An 18783-nucleotide genomic window follows, 5' to 3' on the forward strand; every position below is an offset into this window, starting at 1 on the left:
ATCACAAATTGTGCATATAGAGTTGTATCCAAAAAAGGATTAAGGCTGGGTGTGGTGGTTCGTGCCTGTAATCCCAGCACTTTGGGAGGCCGAGGTGGGTGGACCACTTGAGGTCAGGAGTTCGAGATCAGCCTGGCCAACATGGTGAAACCCCATATCTACTAAAAATACAAAAATTACCCGGGGCCTGGTGGCATGTACTTTTAGTCCCAGCTACTCAGGAGGCTGAGGCAGGAGAATCACTTGAACCTGGGAGGTGGAGGTTGCAGTGAGCTGAGACTGCTCCATTGCACTCCCGCCTGGGCTACAGAGCAAGACTCTATCTCAAGAAACAAAAACAAAAACAACAGCAAAACAAAACCCCAAAAAAGAATTAAATCTTACTGCATGATTATTGAGAATACAGGAGCCTTTCCCAAATTATAAGTGCTGATTATTTTAGGGGAATTTTAGAATGATGTTTGAGCTTCTGTGACCAGCTTTAAGAAGTGGTTTTGAACAATCAGACTTCATATGTGCCATGTTTTGTACTCAATTTCTGTAGTTTCTGTTTCCAAACCAGAGATGATCATCTAGTCATAATATTGTTTTTCCTCTTAGAAACTGGTATTACTGATGGTGATTACCATCTCTACTTAGGGAATGGCTCAAGATGTATTAATAACTTGAAGTTATTTCCCTCAGTGTTGTTGGATGCTTTTGTTCTCAGAGTCATTCATCACTAAGAGCTGGATGCCAAATTTGTCTCTTTGATACTGTCGTTTCCCAGAAGCCTACATTTTTTTTTTTCCATACCATATGAAACTGTTTATGATCTTACTCTGTTTTCTGAGTCATTTTGCTAAATGCAATGGGATGTTAACAAAAGATATTCCTGGTTTTGTACCTACCTTTAAGACATTTAAAATGAAAAAGATGGACATAACATATATAACAAAGTCAATTAGAGTTGTGTGTATATGTAATAAAGTAGTGACAGTGAGATGGAATTCCTCCGAGGTTTCATGTGTAAAGTCCAATTTAAGTAGAGTTTTGAAAAAAACAATGCAGGTGAATTACGAAAGCAGAAAGAAATATGTATTCAGAGTTGATATGACTTAAATTAAGATGTAGTGGGAAAAGTGGTTTAATTAGTATAATTTTTGTTTGTGCTCACACATTGTGGACTCCTCAATACTTACTTCCTGGGTGAACTATCCAGTGCCTTTCTGCCTGACTGATCTCTCTCAGTTCCTCAGTAAGCCTGAGAGTTAGTCCAGTGCTTTGGTCTGGGACATACCCCATGATAAAACTATATTTCAGTCTTACATTCCTAAACAGGTAAACTAGCCTTCACCTACCAAAGGTATTGTATTCTAAAAGTTTGTTGCCAGTTCTTTTTGTTGAATTTGATGTTTTCCCATAAAACGATTTAGTCAACTTTGGTAATCTTGCAAGATCAGCCATCAAAAGCCCCATTTGACCCATAAGATACAGGAGCAAGTCTGAGTTCTGTGTTCTGGAGGTAGACAACCAAAGCTATAAGAAGAATAAGGAAGTTTCCTTTTTTAGGCTCAGGACTATCCTTAGATAAAATTTTGATAGGATCTGTTTGTTTTAGACATTCTTCTACTTCCATTTTTATACCCTTGTACTGCTTCCCACTGACTCCTCTTGGGCCCCTAATACCTTCATGCTTGCCTTAAGTACTCCATCCTGGACTCGCCACCTGAACTCATCCTATTTGTCCTTTGCTCCCAAACTTGCCTTTCCTGTCCTATCTGGGCTTTTGTTCTCTTGTAGTAACTGACCTTATGTAGGTATTAAGAGATATAATTCCAACTATCATCCCCCTGATTATCAAAAAAGAGTTTATATTTTAAAAAGAAGATACAATGGATGTTAAGACAACTGACCTTCAAAAAGTCACTTCATGGGGGAAAAGAGATATGGAAGGAGCTATTCTAGGTTAAATGAGACAAAAGAGACATAAAACCAAATGCAATGTGTGAACCTTGTGAGTGTCCTGAATAGTAAAATTGGACTTCTTCAGACTTGAAAACTTGTACACAAAAGGACACTATCAAGAGAATGGAGGATTTGGGTACAAGTGGTTGAAAGATGGTTTGGCTCCTCTGGTCGGATTCTGCCATCCCAGTGAGGCTGGAAAATAGGGTCTGGAGGCAGGAACATAAGGCTGATTCACACTTCAGCTATGACAGGAAATATCCTCTCATAGAGCATAGGCCAAGTAAATGATTTTGTAACTTTACTTCATCCTCTCCTTTTACATAGGGTGTACTCCAAGTAGAGGGTATTTAAACTCACAAAAACTCTATAAGAGGGCCTTTTGAGCCCCTGTGCTCAGGCCTGCTCCCATACTGTGGAGTGTACTTTCATTTTCAACAAATCCCTTCATTCCTTCCTTGCTTTGTGCGTTTTGTCCAATTCTTTGTTTAAGACGCCAAGAACCTGGACACCCTCCACTGTTAACACCAGCCCTTCCCTGTGGCTGACCCTGAGGTGTTACGAGTTTCTTCACAGCCCTACTTCCTCTCTCTTCTCCCTCATTTTCAGACCCCTCTTCAGCATCTTCCCTGGGCATTGCTGTGAGTTTAGGCCGGCCCGTTTTGAGCAGGAGCAGCAGCGCAACAGTAGACCTGCTGGAGGAAGTGGGGCTGCAGATCGGAGACACAGCATTTTTGTCAACCAAACTTCTTGAAGCCATATCTACAGTATCAGCTCAAGTGGAAGAGCTTGCCGTCAAATGTACGGAAAATGCACGTTTCCTTAAAACATGACGGGACCTCTTGAAAGAACGCTGTGATTCTTGGAAACCTGACAATTGATTTGGCATACTTAGCTCTTTGATAGTGACTGTGTAATAATTCATAATTCCTCATATATGATCATTTCACATGCGCCACATATATAGGATAATATCTAGCAGTTCTCTATATCTTCAGAATGAAATTTTTCTTGGTTTTCTTAACCTTTGTAAAAGCAGAATACTGATTCTATTTTTGATGTTGATCAGTACTTGTTTATTCTTACACTTTCTGCCCTTCAAACTTTCATAAAATCCTTTACAAAATTTAATTTTGTCAGTAGATAGTTAATATTAATTGTGCCACAGTGCTACCAGTAGCAAACTAAGTGGACCATTATTTGTTGTGCAGTAAGATGCCAAGCATGGCAGAGTTAGAAGTTGAGCTTCATCTTATGGACCAAGGGAGATAACTTTAAGGTTCCAGCTCCATTAGGCTAAGTTCTCTAGAGCAAATGATTGTCTTACTTACTTCGATATCCCCAGCACCTAAAACAGTGTCACATAGCATTCACTAAATGTTTATTGAAAAGAAGAGTTGACTAACATAATACAAAGCTATTTTTTCTTCCTGTATTTAGCAGGAAGACTATAGTTGTTTCTCTAAAAAATGTATGAATCAGGACTTTGTTGACTTGAAGGAAAATGTTATCTTTTTCACAGGGATTTTAACTTTGATGATAGCTTTTAAAAACATGATAAATACTTTTGTCCTCCTATGATTATTTTAAAAAGTCTTTTTTTTTTTGAGATAGGGTCTCATTCTGTCTCCCAGGCTGGAGTGCAGTGGTGCGATCTTGGCTCACTGCAATCTCCGCCTCCTGAGTTCAAGTGATTCTCCTGCCTCAGCCTCCCTAGTAGCTGGGATTACAGGCGTGTGCCACCATACTCGGCTAATTTTTTGTATTTTTAGTAGAGACAAGGTTTCACCATATTGACCAGGCTGGTCTCAAACTCCTGACCTCAGGTGATCCACCCGCCTCGGCCTCCCAAAGTGCTGGGATTACAGGCGTGAGCCACCGCACCCAGCTAAGAAGTCTTTATTTCAGAAAATGGAAGACTGTCTAGAAAGAACGATTTTTTTTTGCTATTTATTTCTATGATTACTGCTTTTACACTTAATGTTTTTTGTTTTTGGTATTTTTATATGTTTGATTGCTGTCTTTAAAGTGCCTTATCAGATTTATGGCTCCGTACTATGAATTTTGGAGCTTTACAAGTTATTTACATAATTCTAACTAAGTTACTTTGCTTCCAATACATCAAATTTAAATAACATGATTGTTTTTATATTTGACCTTAGTGACAATGTCCTATTTTGTTTGTTCTGTATCTTATGTCGCTTTTTGGTAGTTTGTATTATGTGTGAATGATTAAGCCAACTAATTCTCTACCATATATAACTTCTGGATATCTTTGATATGACATCTTAATTCTTTGTAGATATGGTGATGTGTACAGAATGATATTCTGAAGCTCCACAATGGTGCATTGAAAGGCTGCAGATGGATGGCCAAAGAATAGTTTTGTTTAGCATATTAGGTCTAGTTCTAGACTTTTTTTTTTATACTTTAAGTTCTGGGGTACATGTGCAGAACGTGCAGGTTTGTTACATAGGTATACACGTGCCATGGTGGTTTGCTGCACCCATCAACCCATCACCTACATTAGGTATTTCTCCTAATGTTATCCCTCGCCTAATCCCCACCCCCCAACAGGCCCCCATGTGTGATGCTTCCCTCCCTATGTCCATGTGTTCTCATTGTTCAAATCTCACTTACAAGTGAGAACATGCAGTGTTTGGTTTTCTGTTCATGTGATAGTTTGCTGAGAATGATTGTTTCCAGCTTCATCCATGTCCCTGCAAAGGACATGAACTCATCCTTTTTTATGGCTGCATAGTATTCCATGGTGTGTATGTGCCACATTTTCTTTATCCAGTCTGTTATTGATGGACACTTAGGTTGGTTCCAAGTCTTTGCTATTGTGAATAGTGCCACAATAAACATACATGTGCATGTGTCTTTATAGTAGAATGATTTATAATCCTTTGGGTATATATCCTGTAATGGGATTGCTGGGTCAAATGGTATTTCTAGCTCTAGATCCTTGAGGAATCACCACACTGTCTTCCACAATGGTTGAACTAATTTACACTCCCACCAACAATGTAAAAGCACTGGACTTTTTTTTTTTAAGTTAAAAGATCACACATAGAGTGTGATTTCTATACCAAAGATATGCTTATTTCAGTATTAGGAAAAATATTTTTCTTACATGTCCTGAAAATTGTGATTTTAAAAATGTACAAAATAAATTTTTATTAAAAGTAAATTTTATTTAAAAAAAAAAAAGAATGAAAGACAACCAACTGGATAGGAGAAAGTATTTGAAAGTCATATATCTGATAAGGGATTAATGTCCAAGAATATAAAGAACTCTTACAACTCAACAACAACAACAAAACAACTATTAAAAATTGGGTAGAGTGCTTGAATAGACATTTCTTCAAAGATATACAAATACCCAATAAGCACATGAAAAGATGCTTGACATCATTAGTAATCAGAGAAATGTGAATCAAAACCACAATGAGATACCACTTCACACCTGCTAGGATGGATAGAATAAAAAAGATAATAGGTATTGGAGGTGGAACAATTGGGGCCCTCATGTACTGCTGATGGGAGTATAAATGGTACAGTCACTTTGGAAAACAGTCTGGCAGATCCTCAAACAATTAAACATAGAGTTATTATATGACCCAGCAAGTCTACTCTTAGATATTACCAAAGAGAAATGAAAACACAGAAGTTTGTACATGAATGTTTATAGCAGCATTATTCATAATAGCCAAAAGATGGAAACAACCCAAATGTTCATCAACTGACAAATAGATAAAATATGGTATTTCTATGCAGAGGAATATTATTCAGCCATAAAAGGGAATGATGTACTGATATGTGCTGTAACATGGATGAACACTGAAAACATGCTACGTGAAAGAAGTCAGTCACAAAAGACCACTTATTACATGATTCCATTCATCTGAAATGTCCAGAAGAGGAAAATCTATACAAGCAAAGTAGATTAGTGGTTGCCTAGGACAGAAGGCTTAGGAGGTGATGACTGATAGGTAAAGGGTATGTTTTGTTGTTGTTGTTTTTAGGTGATGAAAATGTTCTGAAATTGCCTATGGTGATGGTTGCACATGTCTGTGAATATGCTAACAACTATTGAATTCTACACTTTAAATGTGTGAATTATATAATATGTGAACTACATCTCAAGAATGTTTTAAAACTGGTGTTGGGAAAACAGGACATCCACATGTAAAACAATGTATGTTGGATCCTTACCATACACCATGTACAACAATTAACTCAAAATGGATTAAAGACCTAAATATAAGAGCCAAAACTACAAAAACTCTTAGAAGAAAACATAGCAGTAAATGTTCGTAAGTTTGAATGTGGCAATGGTTTCTTAGATATGACACAAAAAACACAAAAGAAAAAAGGTAAGTTGGACTTCACAAATTAAAAGCTTTTGTGATTCAATGGACACCATCAAGAAAGTGAAAAGAATGGAATACCGATACATTTTACACATCAATGTACCTTGAAAACATTATGCTAAGTGAAAGAATCCAGACACACAAGGACACATATTGAATGAATCAATTTATATGAAATGACCGTATAGGCAAATCCATAGAGATAGGAAATAAAATTAGTGTTTGCCAGGGGCTGTGAGTAGAGAGGAATGGGGAGTGTTGCTAATGGACATGGGATTTCTTTTTGGAGTAATGAAAATGTTTTGCAACTACATAGTCATTATGGTTGCACATCCTTGTGAATGTACTAAAATGCACTGAACTGGTTACCTTAAAAGGCTGAATTTTTTTCATTTCTTCTAAAAAAAACCAGGATAGATGCGCAGAACGAAAGGTTTGTTACGTAGGTACATGTGTGCTATGGTGGTTTGCTGCATCTATTGACCCGTCCTTTAAGTTTCCTCCCCTCACCGCTCACCCCCCAACAGGCCCCGGTGTGTGATGTTCCCCTCCCTGTGTCCATGTGTTCTCATTGTTCAACTCCCACTTATGAGCAAGAACATGCAGCATTTGGTTCTCTGTTCCTGTGTTAGTCTGCTGAGGATGATGGTTTCCATCTTCATTCATATCCCTGCAAAGGACATGATCTCATTCCTTTGTATGGCTGCATAGTATTCCATGGTGTATATGTACCACATTTTCTTTATCCAGTCTATCATTGATGGGCATTTGGGTTGGTTCCAAGTCTTTGCTATTGTAAATAGTGCTGCAGTAAACATACGTGTGCATGTGTCTTTATAGTAGAATGATTTATATTCCTCTGGGTATATACCCAGTAATGGGGTTGCTGGGTCAAATGGTATTTCTGGTTCTAGATCCTCGAGGAATTGCCATACTGTCTTCCACAATAGTTGAACTAATTCACATTCCCACCAACAGTGTAAAAGCGTTCCTATTTCCCCACAGCCTCACCAGCATCTATTGTTTCCTGACTTTTTAATAATTGCTATTCTGACTGGTGTGAGATGGTATCTCATTGTGGTTTTGATTTGCATTTCTCTGATGATCTGTGATGTTGAGCTTTTTTTCATATGTTTGTTGGCTGCATAAATGTCTTCTTTTGAGAAATGTCTATTCATATCCTTTGCCCACTTTTTGATGGGGTTGTTTTTTTCTTGTAAATTGTTTAAGTTCCTTGTAGATTCTGGATATTAGACCTTTGTCAGATGGGTAGATTGCAAAATTTTTTCTCCCATTCTGTAGGTTGAAAGGCTGAATTTTATGGCATGTGAATCATATCCCAATTTAAAAAAGAATGCATATGTCTTAGTTCAGGCTTCCATAACATAATACCATAGACTGGGTGGTCTAATTGTTCAAAGCTCCAAAGAAATTAGTTGGAGAAGTTACAAGAGTCCATTAATCATCTTGCTTTGTTAGTAGCAGCGGGCATGGTTCAGCATTTTCTCCTTAAGTTTCTCTGAGCTCACCAAAACTAAGATGATGTTGTAATACTTTTTATACCATTTGAAGTAAAAGGTACAAAAGGTTATACACTGAAAATTCTTTTTCCCACCCTTATTCTCTAACCACTCATTTCCCCTCACCAGAGGAACCACTGTTTCCATGGGATATATTAGATTGATTTATATGAAATTGCCAGTGTTTGACTATGATGATTTCATGTGGTTCAGCCTAGTATCAGTGAAAAAACAGAGTCCTATCTTCATGGAGTTTTTATTCTAGTGGGAAGTGTATTACTTAATTATTGCAGTGTAACAAATAACCCCAAAATGTAGTGGCTTAAAGCAACAAACATTTATTATCTCACATTTCCTATGACTCAGTAATTTGGGAGCAGCTTAGATGGGTGGTTCTGGCTCAGGGTGTCTCATGAAGTTGTAGTCAATATGGTGTCTGGGGCTGCAGTAGTTTAAAGGCTTAACTTGGGTCTGAAGGAGCAGTTTCCAAGGTGGTTCACTTACCTGGCTATTGGCGGGAGGCCTTAGGTCTTTGCTGGTTTTTGACATGAGGCCTCAGTTCCTCGCCATATGAACCTCTCCATAAGGCTGCTTGTATGTCTTCATACCTGGTAGGTGGCTTACCCCGGATTGCGTGATTCAGGAGAGAGGACAACAAGGAAAACACAATGCTTTTTTCTCCTCTTGCAATGTTTTTTATGACCTAGTCTTGGAAGTCACACCTTGTTGCTTCTACCTTAGTCTATTCATTAGAAACAAGTCATTAGGCCAGGTGTGGTGGCTCACGCCTGTAATCCCAGCACTTTGGGAAGGCGAGGCGGGTGGATCACTTGAGGTCAGGTGTTCGAGACCAGCCTAGTCAACATGGTGAAACCTTGTCTCTACTTAAAATACAAAATATTAGCCAGGTGTGGTGGCATGCGCCTGTAATCTCAGCTATTAGGGAGGCTGATGCAGGAGAATCACTTCAACCCGGGAAGCTGAAGTTGCAGTGAACTGAGATAGTGCCACAGTACTCCAGCCTGCGAGACAGAATGAGTCTCAAAAAAAAAACAACAACAACAACAACAAAAAACGAGAAACAAGTCATTAAGTTCAGGCCACACCGAAGGGGAAAGGATTAAATTCCACCTCTTGAAGGAAGGAGTAGCAAAGAATCTGTGGGCATATTTTAAAACCACCACAGGAAGGCAGACAATAAGCAATAAACAGAATAAATCAGCAAATTATGGAGTATGTTGGAAGGTGGTAAGTTCTATGAAAACAAAAGAAAAAGCAGAGGTAAGGGGAATCAGAGTATGTTTGTGTGGAAGGGATGTAGGTTGCAGTTTTAAATAGGGTGGTCAGCATAGTCCTCATTAAGGTTAGATTTGAACAAAGACTTGGAGACAAAGAAGTTAGCCAAGCAGTTATCTGGAAGAAGAAAGTCCCAAAGCAAGAGAATAGCTAAAACGAAGGCCTTGAAGTAGGAGTCATCCTTGCATGAGTAACAGCCAGGAGGCCAGTATGACTGGCACAGAGAAGGGTTTGGTGAGTGGTAGAAGAGGAGGCCAGGTAAATTTGAGGGGGACAGGCATGGGAAATCATGTGGGACCTTGTTGGCTGTTGTAAGGATTTGGGGCATTTTTGGTTAGTTCTTAATTTGTACTTACAAATGTTAAATGAGATTATGTATGGGAAACATTAGTAATCAGGAAAGCACTCTATGAAGGCTAGTTACTTGTATTAAAGTATTGAAATTTTTATTTTTAATTAGCATGTCCATAGAAACAACTTGCCTTTACTTCATCTAAGGTGATGAGAATTTTTTTTTCTAAGCAAGAAGAATGCTTACCATATTTTATTACTAGCACATTTTAATTTTTTAAACATGACACTTTAGCATATATAAAATATAGCATATTTTTAATTGGGGAGGTGGGGGAAAAGTTGAGGAAAGATTATTTGCATAGCTGAAATTAATGAGTTTATTGTTTCTAACAGGAATGTAATGAGGAAATCAAAATGGATCCAAGTATGGGTGTGAATTCTGTTACCATTTCTGTTGAGGGTATGACTTGCAATTCTTGTGTCTGGACCATTGAGCAGCAGATTGGAAAAGTGAATGGTGTGCATCACATTAAGGTAAGTTACTCTTTGGAAACTGAAGTCAAATGCCATTGAAGAGAATTCTGCTAGAAATTACTTCTAACACAGATAGAAGCAGACACACTGACACATTTGGCAATAAAAACTATCGTACTTCTTATCTTGAAGCTAAATAAGTTTTCTTTGACCCATTAATTCCTCTCATAAAGAAAAAAGATATATTTTCAATTTAAAAACATCTGAACATGGAATCTTGATATTGTGGTTGTATATTTATAGATTTATATTTTATAAGTATATGAGTATTTATATACTGTTTATTACTCTGAATCTCATACTGAACTAAAATGTATGTTTTCAGGGGATGGGTTGGGGTTTTCTTTTTCTTTTATAACATGGTGATTATTTTGCAATTAAAACTTGAAGGGAAAATGTCTAGAGAATTGCTAGTATACTGTGGTTTTTATTTTTAATTTTTTTTTCAGACAGGGTCTTGCTCTGTCACCCAGGCTGGAGTGCAGTGGCAAAATCACAGCTCACTGCAGCCTAGATTTCCCAGGCTCAAGCAATCCTCCCATCTCGGCCTCCCAAGTACCTAGGACCACAGGCGTGCACCACCATGCTAGCTAATTTTTTTTTTAAGATGGAGTTTTGCTCTTGCTGCCCAGGCTGGAGTGCAATGGCACGATCTCAGCTCACCACAGCCTCCGCCTCCCGGGTTCAAGCAATTCTCCTGCCTCAGCCTTCTGAGTAGCTGGGATTACAGGCATGCGCCACCACTCCCAGCTAATTTTGTATTTTTAGTAGAGACAGGGTTTCTCCATGTTAGTCAGGCTGGTCTCGAACTCCTGACCTCAGGTGATCTGCCCACCTCAGCCTTCCAAACTGTTGGGATTACAGGCATGAGCCACTGTGCCTGGCTGCGTGCCAGCTAATTTTTAAATTTATTTTTTGTAGCAATGGGGGTCTCACTATGTTGTCCAGGCTGATCTCAAACTCTTGGACTCAAGTGATCCTCCCACCTGGGCCTCCCAGAGTGTGGGCATTACAGGTATGAGCCACCATGCCCAGCCAAAATTACTAGTACACCTTGTATGATATGCCTAAGGAAGACTCTATTATTGGTTTTTTGTTTGTTTGTTTGTTTTTCAGACTCTAGGGCTTTAAGTTGAAGACTCTATTATTGTTTAACATTACTTGAGCATCAACAGCATTCTAGATATACTGTGGTTAAAGATGTAGTTCAGGTTATAAAAAAGCCTTCTGAATACTGCATGAAGTACCTGTGGTTATCATAAGAAACTTCATGCATATATGGCAGGGATTGGAAAATGATGATCTGCAGGCTAAACCCAGTTTGCCAACTGCTTTCATATGGCTCATAAGCTAAGAATGCCTTTTACATTTTTACACTGTTGAAAAAAATTAAAAAAATATTTAGGGACTTATGAAAAGCACATGAAATTCAAATTTTTGTGTCTGTAAGTAAAGTTTTAGTAATATAAAGTTTTATTAGAACACAGCCACACTCATTCATTTACGTATTGTGTACAGCCCTTTTTTCACTACAACAGAGTTGAATAGTTGTGACAGAGCCCATACGTGGTGTCCTCATTGGTAAGTGATACACTGCCAAATGATTTACCACAGTGGAAATACCATTTTATCTTCCCACCAGCAGTGTTTGTGTTCCACTTTGAAAGTGTTCCATTTTCTCCACATTCCCTCCAACAATTTGTATTGTCAGTCTTTTAAATTATAGACATTCTAATGGGTGTGTAATATTACATCACTAATTCTCATTTCCTTAGTGGCTAATGATATTGAGCATCTTTTAATGTGCTTATTAGGTATTTGTATACCTTCTTTGGTGAAATGTGTGTTAAACCTTTTGGCCAAATTTTTAGTTGGGTTTTTTGTTTTGTTGTTATTGAATTTTGATTATATGTTCTGAATATAAGTCTTCTGTCAGATATGTGTTTTACAAATACATTTTTCCAGTCTGTGGCTTGTCTTTTCAGTCTCTTAAAAAGTGTCTTGGCCGGGCGTGGTGGCTCACGCCTGTAATCCCAGCACTTTGGGAGGCCGAGGCGGGTGGATCACGAGGTCAGGAGACAGAGACCATCCTGGCTAACACAGTGAAACCCTGTCTCCACTAAAAATACAAAAAATTAGCCAGGTGTGGTGGTGGGTGCCTGTAGTCCCAGCTACTGGAGAGGCTGAGGCAGGAGAATGGCGTGAACCCAGGAGGCAGAGCTTGCAGTGAGCCAAGATCACACCACTGCATTCCAGCCTGGGCAGCAGAGCGAGGCTCCGTCTCAAAATAAATAAATAAATAAATAAATAAATAGTGTCTTTTTCAGAGTAGAAGTTTTCATTTTTGATGAATTCCAGTTTATCCACTTTTTTTCCTTTTATGTCTTATGCTTTAGTATACCTAAGAAATCATGGCCTAACTCAAGGTCACAAAGATTTTTCTGCTATGTCTTTTTCTAAAGACTTTATAATTTTAGGTTTTACGTTTAGGTCTACGATCCATTTTGAACTAACTTGTATACATTGTTAGATACCGGTTGAAGTTAATTTTTTTTCGGATATGTGTGTCCATTTTTCCCAGCGTCATTTGTTAAAAAGTCTATTCTCTCTCCATTGAATTGCCTTTGAACCTTTGTTGAAAATCAATTGACCATATATTTATTGGTTTATTTCTTTCTGTGCTATTCTGTTCCATTGATCTGTATGTCTGTCCTTTGGCCGATACCACACAGTTTTGGTTATTGTAGCTTTATAATAAGTATTAAAGTCAGATACTGTGATTCCTTAACTCTTTCTTCTTTTTCAAAATTGTTTTGGTTAGTCTAGGCCCTTTTACTTTCCATATAAATTTTAGAATCAGTTTATAAGTTTCTACAAAAATATCTGCTGGGATTTTCGTTGAGATTGTGTTGATTCTACAGATCCATTTGGACGGAAGTAACATCTTACCAATATTGAGTTTTCCAATCCATGCAAATAGTATATGTCTATTTATGTTGGTATTCTTTGATTTCTTTTATCAGGAATCAATAGTTTTCAGCATGCAGTTTCTGTACATATTTTGTTAGATTTATATTTAAGTACTTTATGTTTTTGAATGCTGTTATAAATGGTACTGTTTTTAAATTTTAAATTTAAGTTTAATTTCAGTTGTTCATTATGAGGTTTTTGTATGTTGACTTTGTATCCTGGAACCTAGCTAAACTGACTTATCAAACCTATTAGCTTTTTTGTATATTTCTTGGGATTTTCTATGTAATTATGTCATCAAGGTATATAGGTTTTTTTTTTGTTTTTTTTTTTTAAGATAGTCTCACTCTGTGACCCACGCTGGAGTACAGTGGCACAATGTTGGCTCACTGCAACCTCCACCTCCTGGGTTCAAGCAATTCTCATGCCTCAGTCACCCAAGTAGTTGGGATTACAGGCACATGCCACCACACCTGGCTAATTTTTGTATTTTTAGTAGAGTTGGGGTTTCGCCGTGTTGGCCAGGGTGGTCTTGAACTCCTGGCCTTGAGTGATCCGTCCACCTCGGCCTTTTAAAGTGCTGGGATTGCAGGTGTGAGCCACTGCGCCTGGCCACATAGTTTTATTTCTTCCTTTGTAGTCTGTATATCTTTTTTTTTTCCCTTGTATTATCAAACCTTCATTACAATTTTGATTAGGAGTGGTGAGAGTGAACGATGGTTGGGGGAAACATTCAGTCATTTACCGTTAGCATTGTGTTAGTTGTAGAGTTTTGTAGATACTATTTATCAGATTAATTAAGTTATTTCTATTACTAGTTTGCTGAGGGTTTTTTTAAACATCATGAATGGATGTTGAATTTTGTCAAGTGCTTTTTCTGCATATAGAGATGATCATATGATTTTTCTCCTTTAGTCTGTTAAGATGGTGAATTACACTGATTGATTTTCAAATGTTGAACCAGCCATGCATTCCCAGGATAAGCCTCACTTGGTCAAAGAAGACTTACTTTTCATTAAAAATTTCAAACATACACAAAGGTGGAGAAACTATTAATAGTACAAGAATCTACCCTATACCCATAACCTAGAAAAATCCTTGCTATTTGCATGCCATTCTCATCAGTTGAATTTTATAATGTGTTTTGCTGATGATTCTAAGAGTTGGTCCAGGCCTTCCTGCCTATTGTATTCTGTTAAGGTAGATGTCTCTGACTAGTGGATTGGAACTTCCTAGTATATCTCCATACCAGTTGCCATTTCTAAGCCTTTTGGCCACCCCCTGCCACCACCCCTGCCCGCCCCTTTCCCTTGTCACTGTTCGCAATCCTCAGCACTAATTGTAGTGTATATAATTTCAGTACTCTTTCCCATGCTTTATTTAGTTTGTTTTTGAACATTTTTTTTTTATCATTTCTCTCCAACTTGTATCTCAGGATCCAAAGAATTAACAATATCTCATGCCAAAAGCTTGAGGATTCCTACTGTATTGACAATAACATACAGAAGCTTTGCTTAAATATTATGCTTACTTTTTTTTTTTTTTAAGATGGAATCTCACTCTGTTGCCCAGGCTGGAGTGCAGTGGTGCCATCTCAGCTCACTGCAACCTCTGGCTCCTGGGTTCAAGCAATTCTCATGCCTCAGCCTCCCAAGTAGCTGGGACTACAGGTGCACGTCACCATTCCTGGGTAATTTTTTGTACTTTTAGTAGAAACGGGGTTTCACCATATTGGCCAGGCTGGCCTGGAACTCCTGACCTCAGGTGATCCGTCCACCTCGGCCTCCCACAGTATTGGGATTACAGGCATGAGCCACCACACCCAGCCTGAATTGCTTACCCCTAAACATGTTTATTTTTACTGCCAGGCCTTAATGAGTCAGTAATGGATATGTCATTTTAGCTGAGTTGTATTCTCATTTGTGTAGTATACTTATCATTTTAATGTTATTTTATCATTAAAACAATTTTATATTGGTGGTAATTCTATTTGCTGGAGGTTCTCTGTAATTTTGCTTTTATGCAATGTTCATTACAGTAATGGCGGGAAGTTAATGCTACTTTGGAATTTGATCAGCTTACATCAATACCAGAATGGTTTTCCTATGACTAGTTGAGATCCACATGCAATACATTTTTTGACATACTACCAGGAGCAGATGTTAATATTATAATGAAAGCTTTGTCCAAATGGACATCAGATTTAGCACAAAATTCAAAATTAGGGACATGATGGATTCTTTCTAATTATCAGAAGCTCATCATATTTTTAAGGGCGTGAATGATTACATTGGAACTAGAATATTTTGTGTCTCCAGATACTTACGAGAGCTCTACTTTTTAACTATTGATCTAAACATTAATTTTTACCATTTATTTTTCAGAGGTTTCAAAATGGTTTGGCTCTTTAGTGAAATACAGAATTTATACTTTATCTCTGCAGTATTCTTACCTACTATTCTGATTTATCATAAGATCTTGAGTAGATTGGTTTCAGTTTGCCTTGTTTTTATTACCCAAAATTGGCTAATTAGCCCATCATTACTCTCTATGAAGTCTGATACATTTCCTTAACTCAAGAGTCCTATGAAGTGTGGTGCTAATATGTGGACAATTCTTCTCTTCCTAATCTGAAACCGTAGGTGATTTTTTCCATGTCTAAGTTTTATAGTCATCTTGGCCAGAGAGTAAACTTTGGATCCATATTACTATTCGTATGAGGGAAAAAGCAGTATTTCTCATTTGTTGACTGTACACTCTGATTAGCTAAGACTATGTTGATAGCTGTGGCTAGAAAAGTTTTATTTACATAGTATATATTCCTTCTCCTAAGTTTTCTGTACTGTTGACATTCATGTGACGACTTAGATATGAACTTTCCATTTTCACATGCTCCAAAGGTAGGTTTTTTTTTCTTGTATTCACCATCTACCTTGGCATAACTCCAGTCTTAGAGGCTCCCACATTGCTTCTTCCCGGCAACATCCCCAAACAGGGATACAGTTGCCTTTAGTGATCTTTGGGGAAAGAGCCAAGCTGGAAAAGCTGAGAGATGACAGATAATTATTTTATGTGTTTATCTTCAAAATATTCAAATTTATATAAAAATATTTTCCCCTAATCATATCTATGCAAAAGTTAGGCGTATTTTGCAGTTTGTTGATTAATAAAGAGAATAGCAAAAGTAGCTCTGCAACCTCAATGCTAACGCTTTAAAAATGAGTTGCTTAATTTCAGTGAGTAATAAGTATGACACATGCATTAGATTTATCCTCAGATGAAACTAATTAAACCTCCTCCACTTGATCTAAGGTGGGGCTGGTGTTGAGGGCCAGAACAGAAGCTGAACCTTACTAATTATATAGTAGTGTCTGTGCTAATTGCCGTAAAGCTGTTTTAACCATTTGGAAACTAGTTCATGTAATTTTTTGCCAAATGACTTAGGTACTTATTGTCCACTGACAGCTAAAGTATTTTCCAAAACCCTCAACTCTCTGTCTAGCAAACTATTGTAGGTGAATATTTGTCTCTGCCAACATATCCATGTATAACTATAAAACTAGATTCTGCTTTGATATTTGCAAATACATTCTTGCTTCCCAAAACAGCCTGTTTGCATCACACTCATATATAAGATGGCTATTTCCACTGCATCTTCCCAAAGTTCACCACTGCTTAATAAGGTCTGTTTAAGGTCAAACAAATGCAATTGAATTTTGATTACATTGAAAATGAAGAATAGCAGCAATATAATGTGAAAGCACTTTGCGTTGTCAACAGTGATTTATACAAATCCCAGTGACAGATACTCAAGACTACTTTCCAGGGCACATTCATAATTTGATTGCTAAAAATAAAAGAAAACACACTTGTTCTGCCTTTTTCAGCTCTGCTTCTCCTCTTTCAGTCAAAAGCCCTTATGTTAGTAACCTTTATTCTTTTTTAAAAAAATATTTTACTAAGTGTGAAGTCTTCTGGGGCCAGAGACAGATTTTCTGTGAAGTTAATGAAGCTTAAGTTTCAGAGCTCCTCATTTGCATTGACCTTCTTCTAAGACTCTGGAAGGAGTATCAGCAATGTGTTTACATGGTCATGTGTTTTTGTACAATTTGAAAAATTAAAAAAAATTTAACCACAACCCTTCAAGGCCATTGTCCATTTCTACTTCAATGACTCTTTTGTTAGACCTCCCCTTTGTGTTAGTGTGATATTGGAGTGGCCATGAGCTTTTTGGGGATGTGACTAAGGAGAGGTTGAGTTAGGGATATGTTTAGTTTGGGGTTAGTAGGCTATTTGGCTATAGGTGGTTCTTTGTCACTTCTATGTATAGTGGAGTTTTTGCTAGGAATTCTGATATAGGGATGGCTTCTTGGAACACCCCTACTACTCATGGGGCCAACTCACTAAGCATCATGACATGAAGGTGCGGGGCTCAGTGTAAAACTAGTAAATGAATGTTACCAGTTCAAAGAATATGTAAGATTAGTCACTTCACAAATAAATTTGAAATGCCCTGAAATCTTACAGCTCATATATGAAAGAAACTCAACAGTTTTCTCAAATTTGACAGTAGCTTTAAAAATTTATCAACCTAGTTGTTATGTTGAAAGGAACTTTTCTAAACTATCATTAATTTTAAAAATTTTTATCTAGAGAAAAGACTGAACTATTTTTATTTTCTTTATATACAAGTGATTTTATAAAGTCATCAAATGAAGCACTGAAGAATATACAGCCAAAAACATAGGAAAAGAAAGTATCAGAGAGGTATATCAGGCATTATTAATAAAAATGTTATTGTTATGGATTTTTATGATATTTGTTAGCTTTAAAAATTTATAACTTGTGATTTAAATTTTTTTTATTTTTATTTTGAGACGGAGTCTTGCTCTATCGTCTGTACTGGAATGCGATGGTGTGATCTCGGCTCACTACAACCTTCGCCTCCTGGGTTCAAGCGATTCTCCTGTCTCAGCCTCCCGAGTAGCTGGCATTACAGGCACACGGAACCATGCCCAGCTAATTTTTGTATTTTTAGTAGAGATGGGGTTTCATCATGTTGGCCAGGCTAGTCTCTAACTCCTGACCTCAGATGATCCGCCCCCCTCCGCCTTCCAAAGTGCTGGGATTACAGGTGTGAGCCACTGCACCCGGCCATATAACTTATGATTTTTGTTATGTGCTTGGAATATTTTCTTTTGTACAAAATTTTGTTGTTTATGGTTTTGTATTCTTTTTTTTTTTAAAGAAGGCCCTTCAAATTGTTTAAGTTTCAGACACCACAAAGTGTGAATTCACCTCTTTCTAAACATCATATAGAAAGCTGTCTTTGCCCAAACATAATTTATAGTCAGAATGTAGTTCAACATGATCATACGTAAATATTGATTACTTTTAAAAGAATGTTAAAGCTTAAAATTTCTGCAAATAATTAATGGGAACTAGGCTTAATACCTGGGTGACAGAATAATCTGTACAACAAACCCCTATGACACAAGTTTACCTGTATCACAAACCTGCACATGTACCCCTGAACTTAAAATAAAAGTTAAAAAAGAAATGTACACAAAAAATAATATTTCTGAATCATAACTTCTAGGATTATAATTAAGCCTCAGGTGCAGTTAATTTAGAAACCAGATTTGGGGAGAAGAGTGTTTCAACTAAGTCAAGGACCTCTTGGTAGTGTTTGGAATGAAGTAATATAATTGTGATATTAAATTGAGTAAAGTTGTTTTATTGGAAAATGCAACAGCAGAACAGATTAGAGCTTTAATTAACAGAATTCAAAGGGAGTGAATAGTCAGGAAATGTCTAATTTTGGAATAAATAAAATATGACTATTT

General features: G+C 37.3%; 1 protein-coding gene across 12 annotated transcripts in view; it reads left to right on the forward strand.

Moving 5' to 3' along the window:
* The window catches only part of ATP7A (ATPase copper transporting alpha), a 140506-nt gene that overhangs the window by 50363 nt on the left and 71360 nt on the right, over positions 1-18783 (forward strand). For 8 of the 12 annotated variants that reach the window (XM_002831836.6, XM_024241029.3, XM_054544758.2 and 5 more), the window contains one exon: positions 9827-9967. In XM_002831836.6, the coding sequence (XP_002831882.2) occupies positions 9848-9967 (120 nt within the window). In that variant the 5' untranslated portion in view covers positions 9827-9847. Of the gene's footprint in view, positions 1-2556; positions 2749-9826; positions 9968-18783 lie in introns of all 12 variants that reach the window. The other 4 variants (XM_054544755.2, XM_063721061.1, XM_063721059.1 and 1 more) reach the window with 1 other exon arrangement.

This window comes from Pongo abelii, chromosome X (genome assembly GCF_028885655.2).
Source record: "Pongo abelii isolate AG06213 chromosome X, NHGRI_mPonAbe1-v2.0_pri, whole genome shotgun sequence".
NCBI classification, from domain to species: Eukaryota; Metazoa; Chordata; class Mammalia; order Primates; family Hominidae; genus Pongo; species Pongo abelii.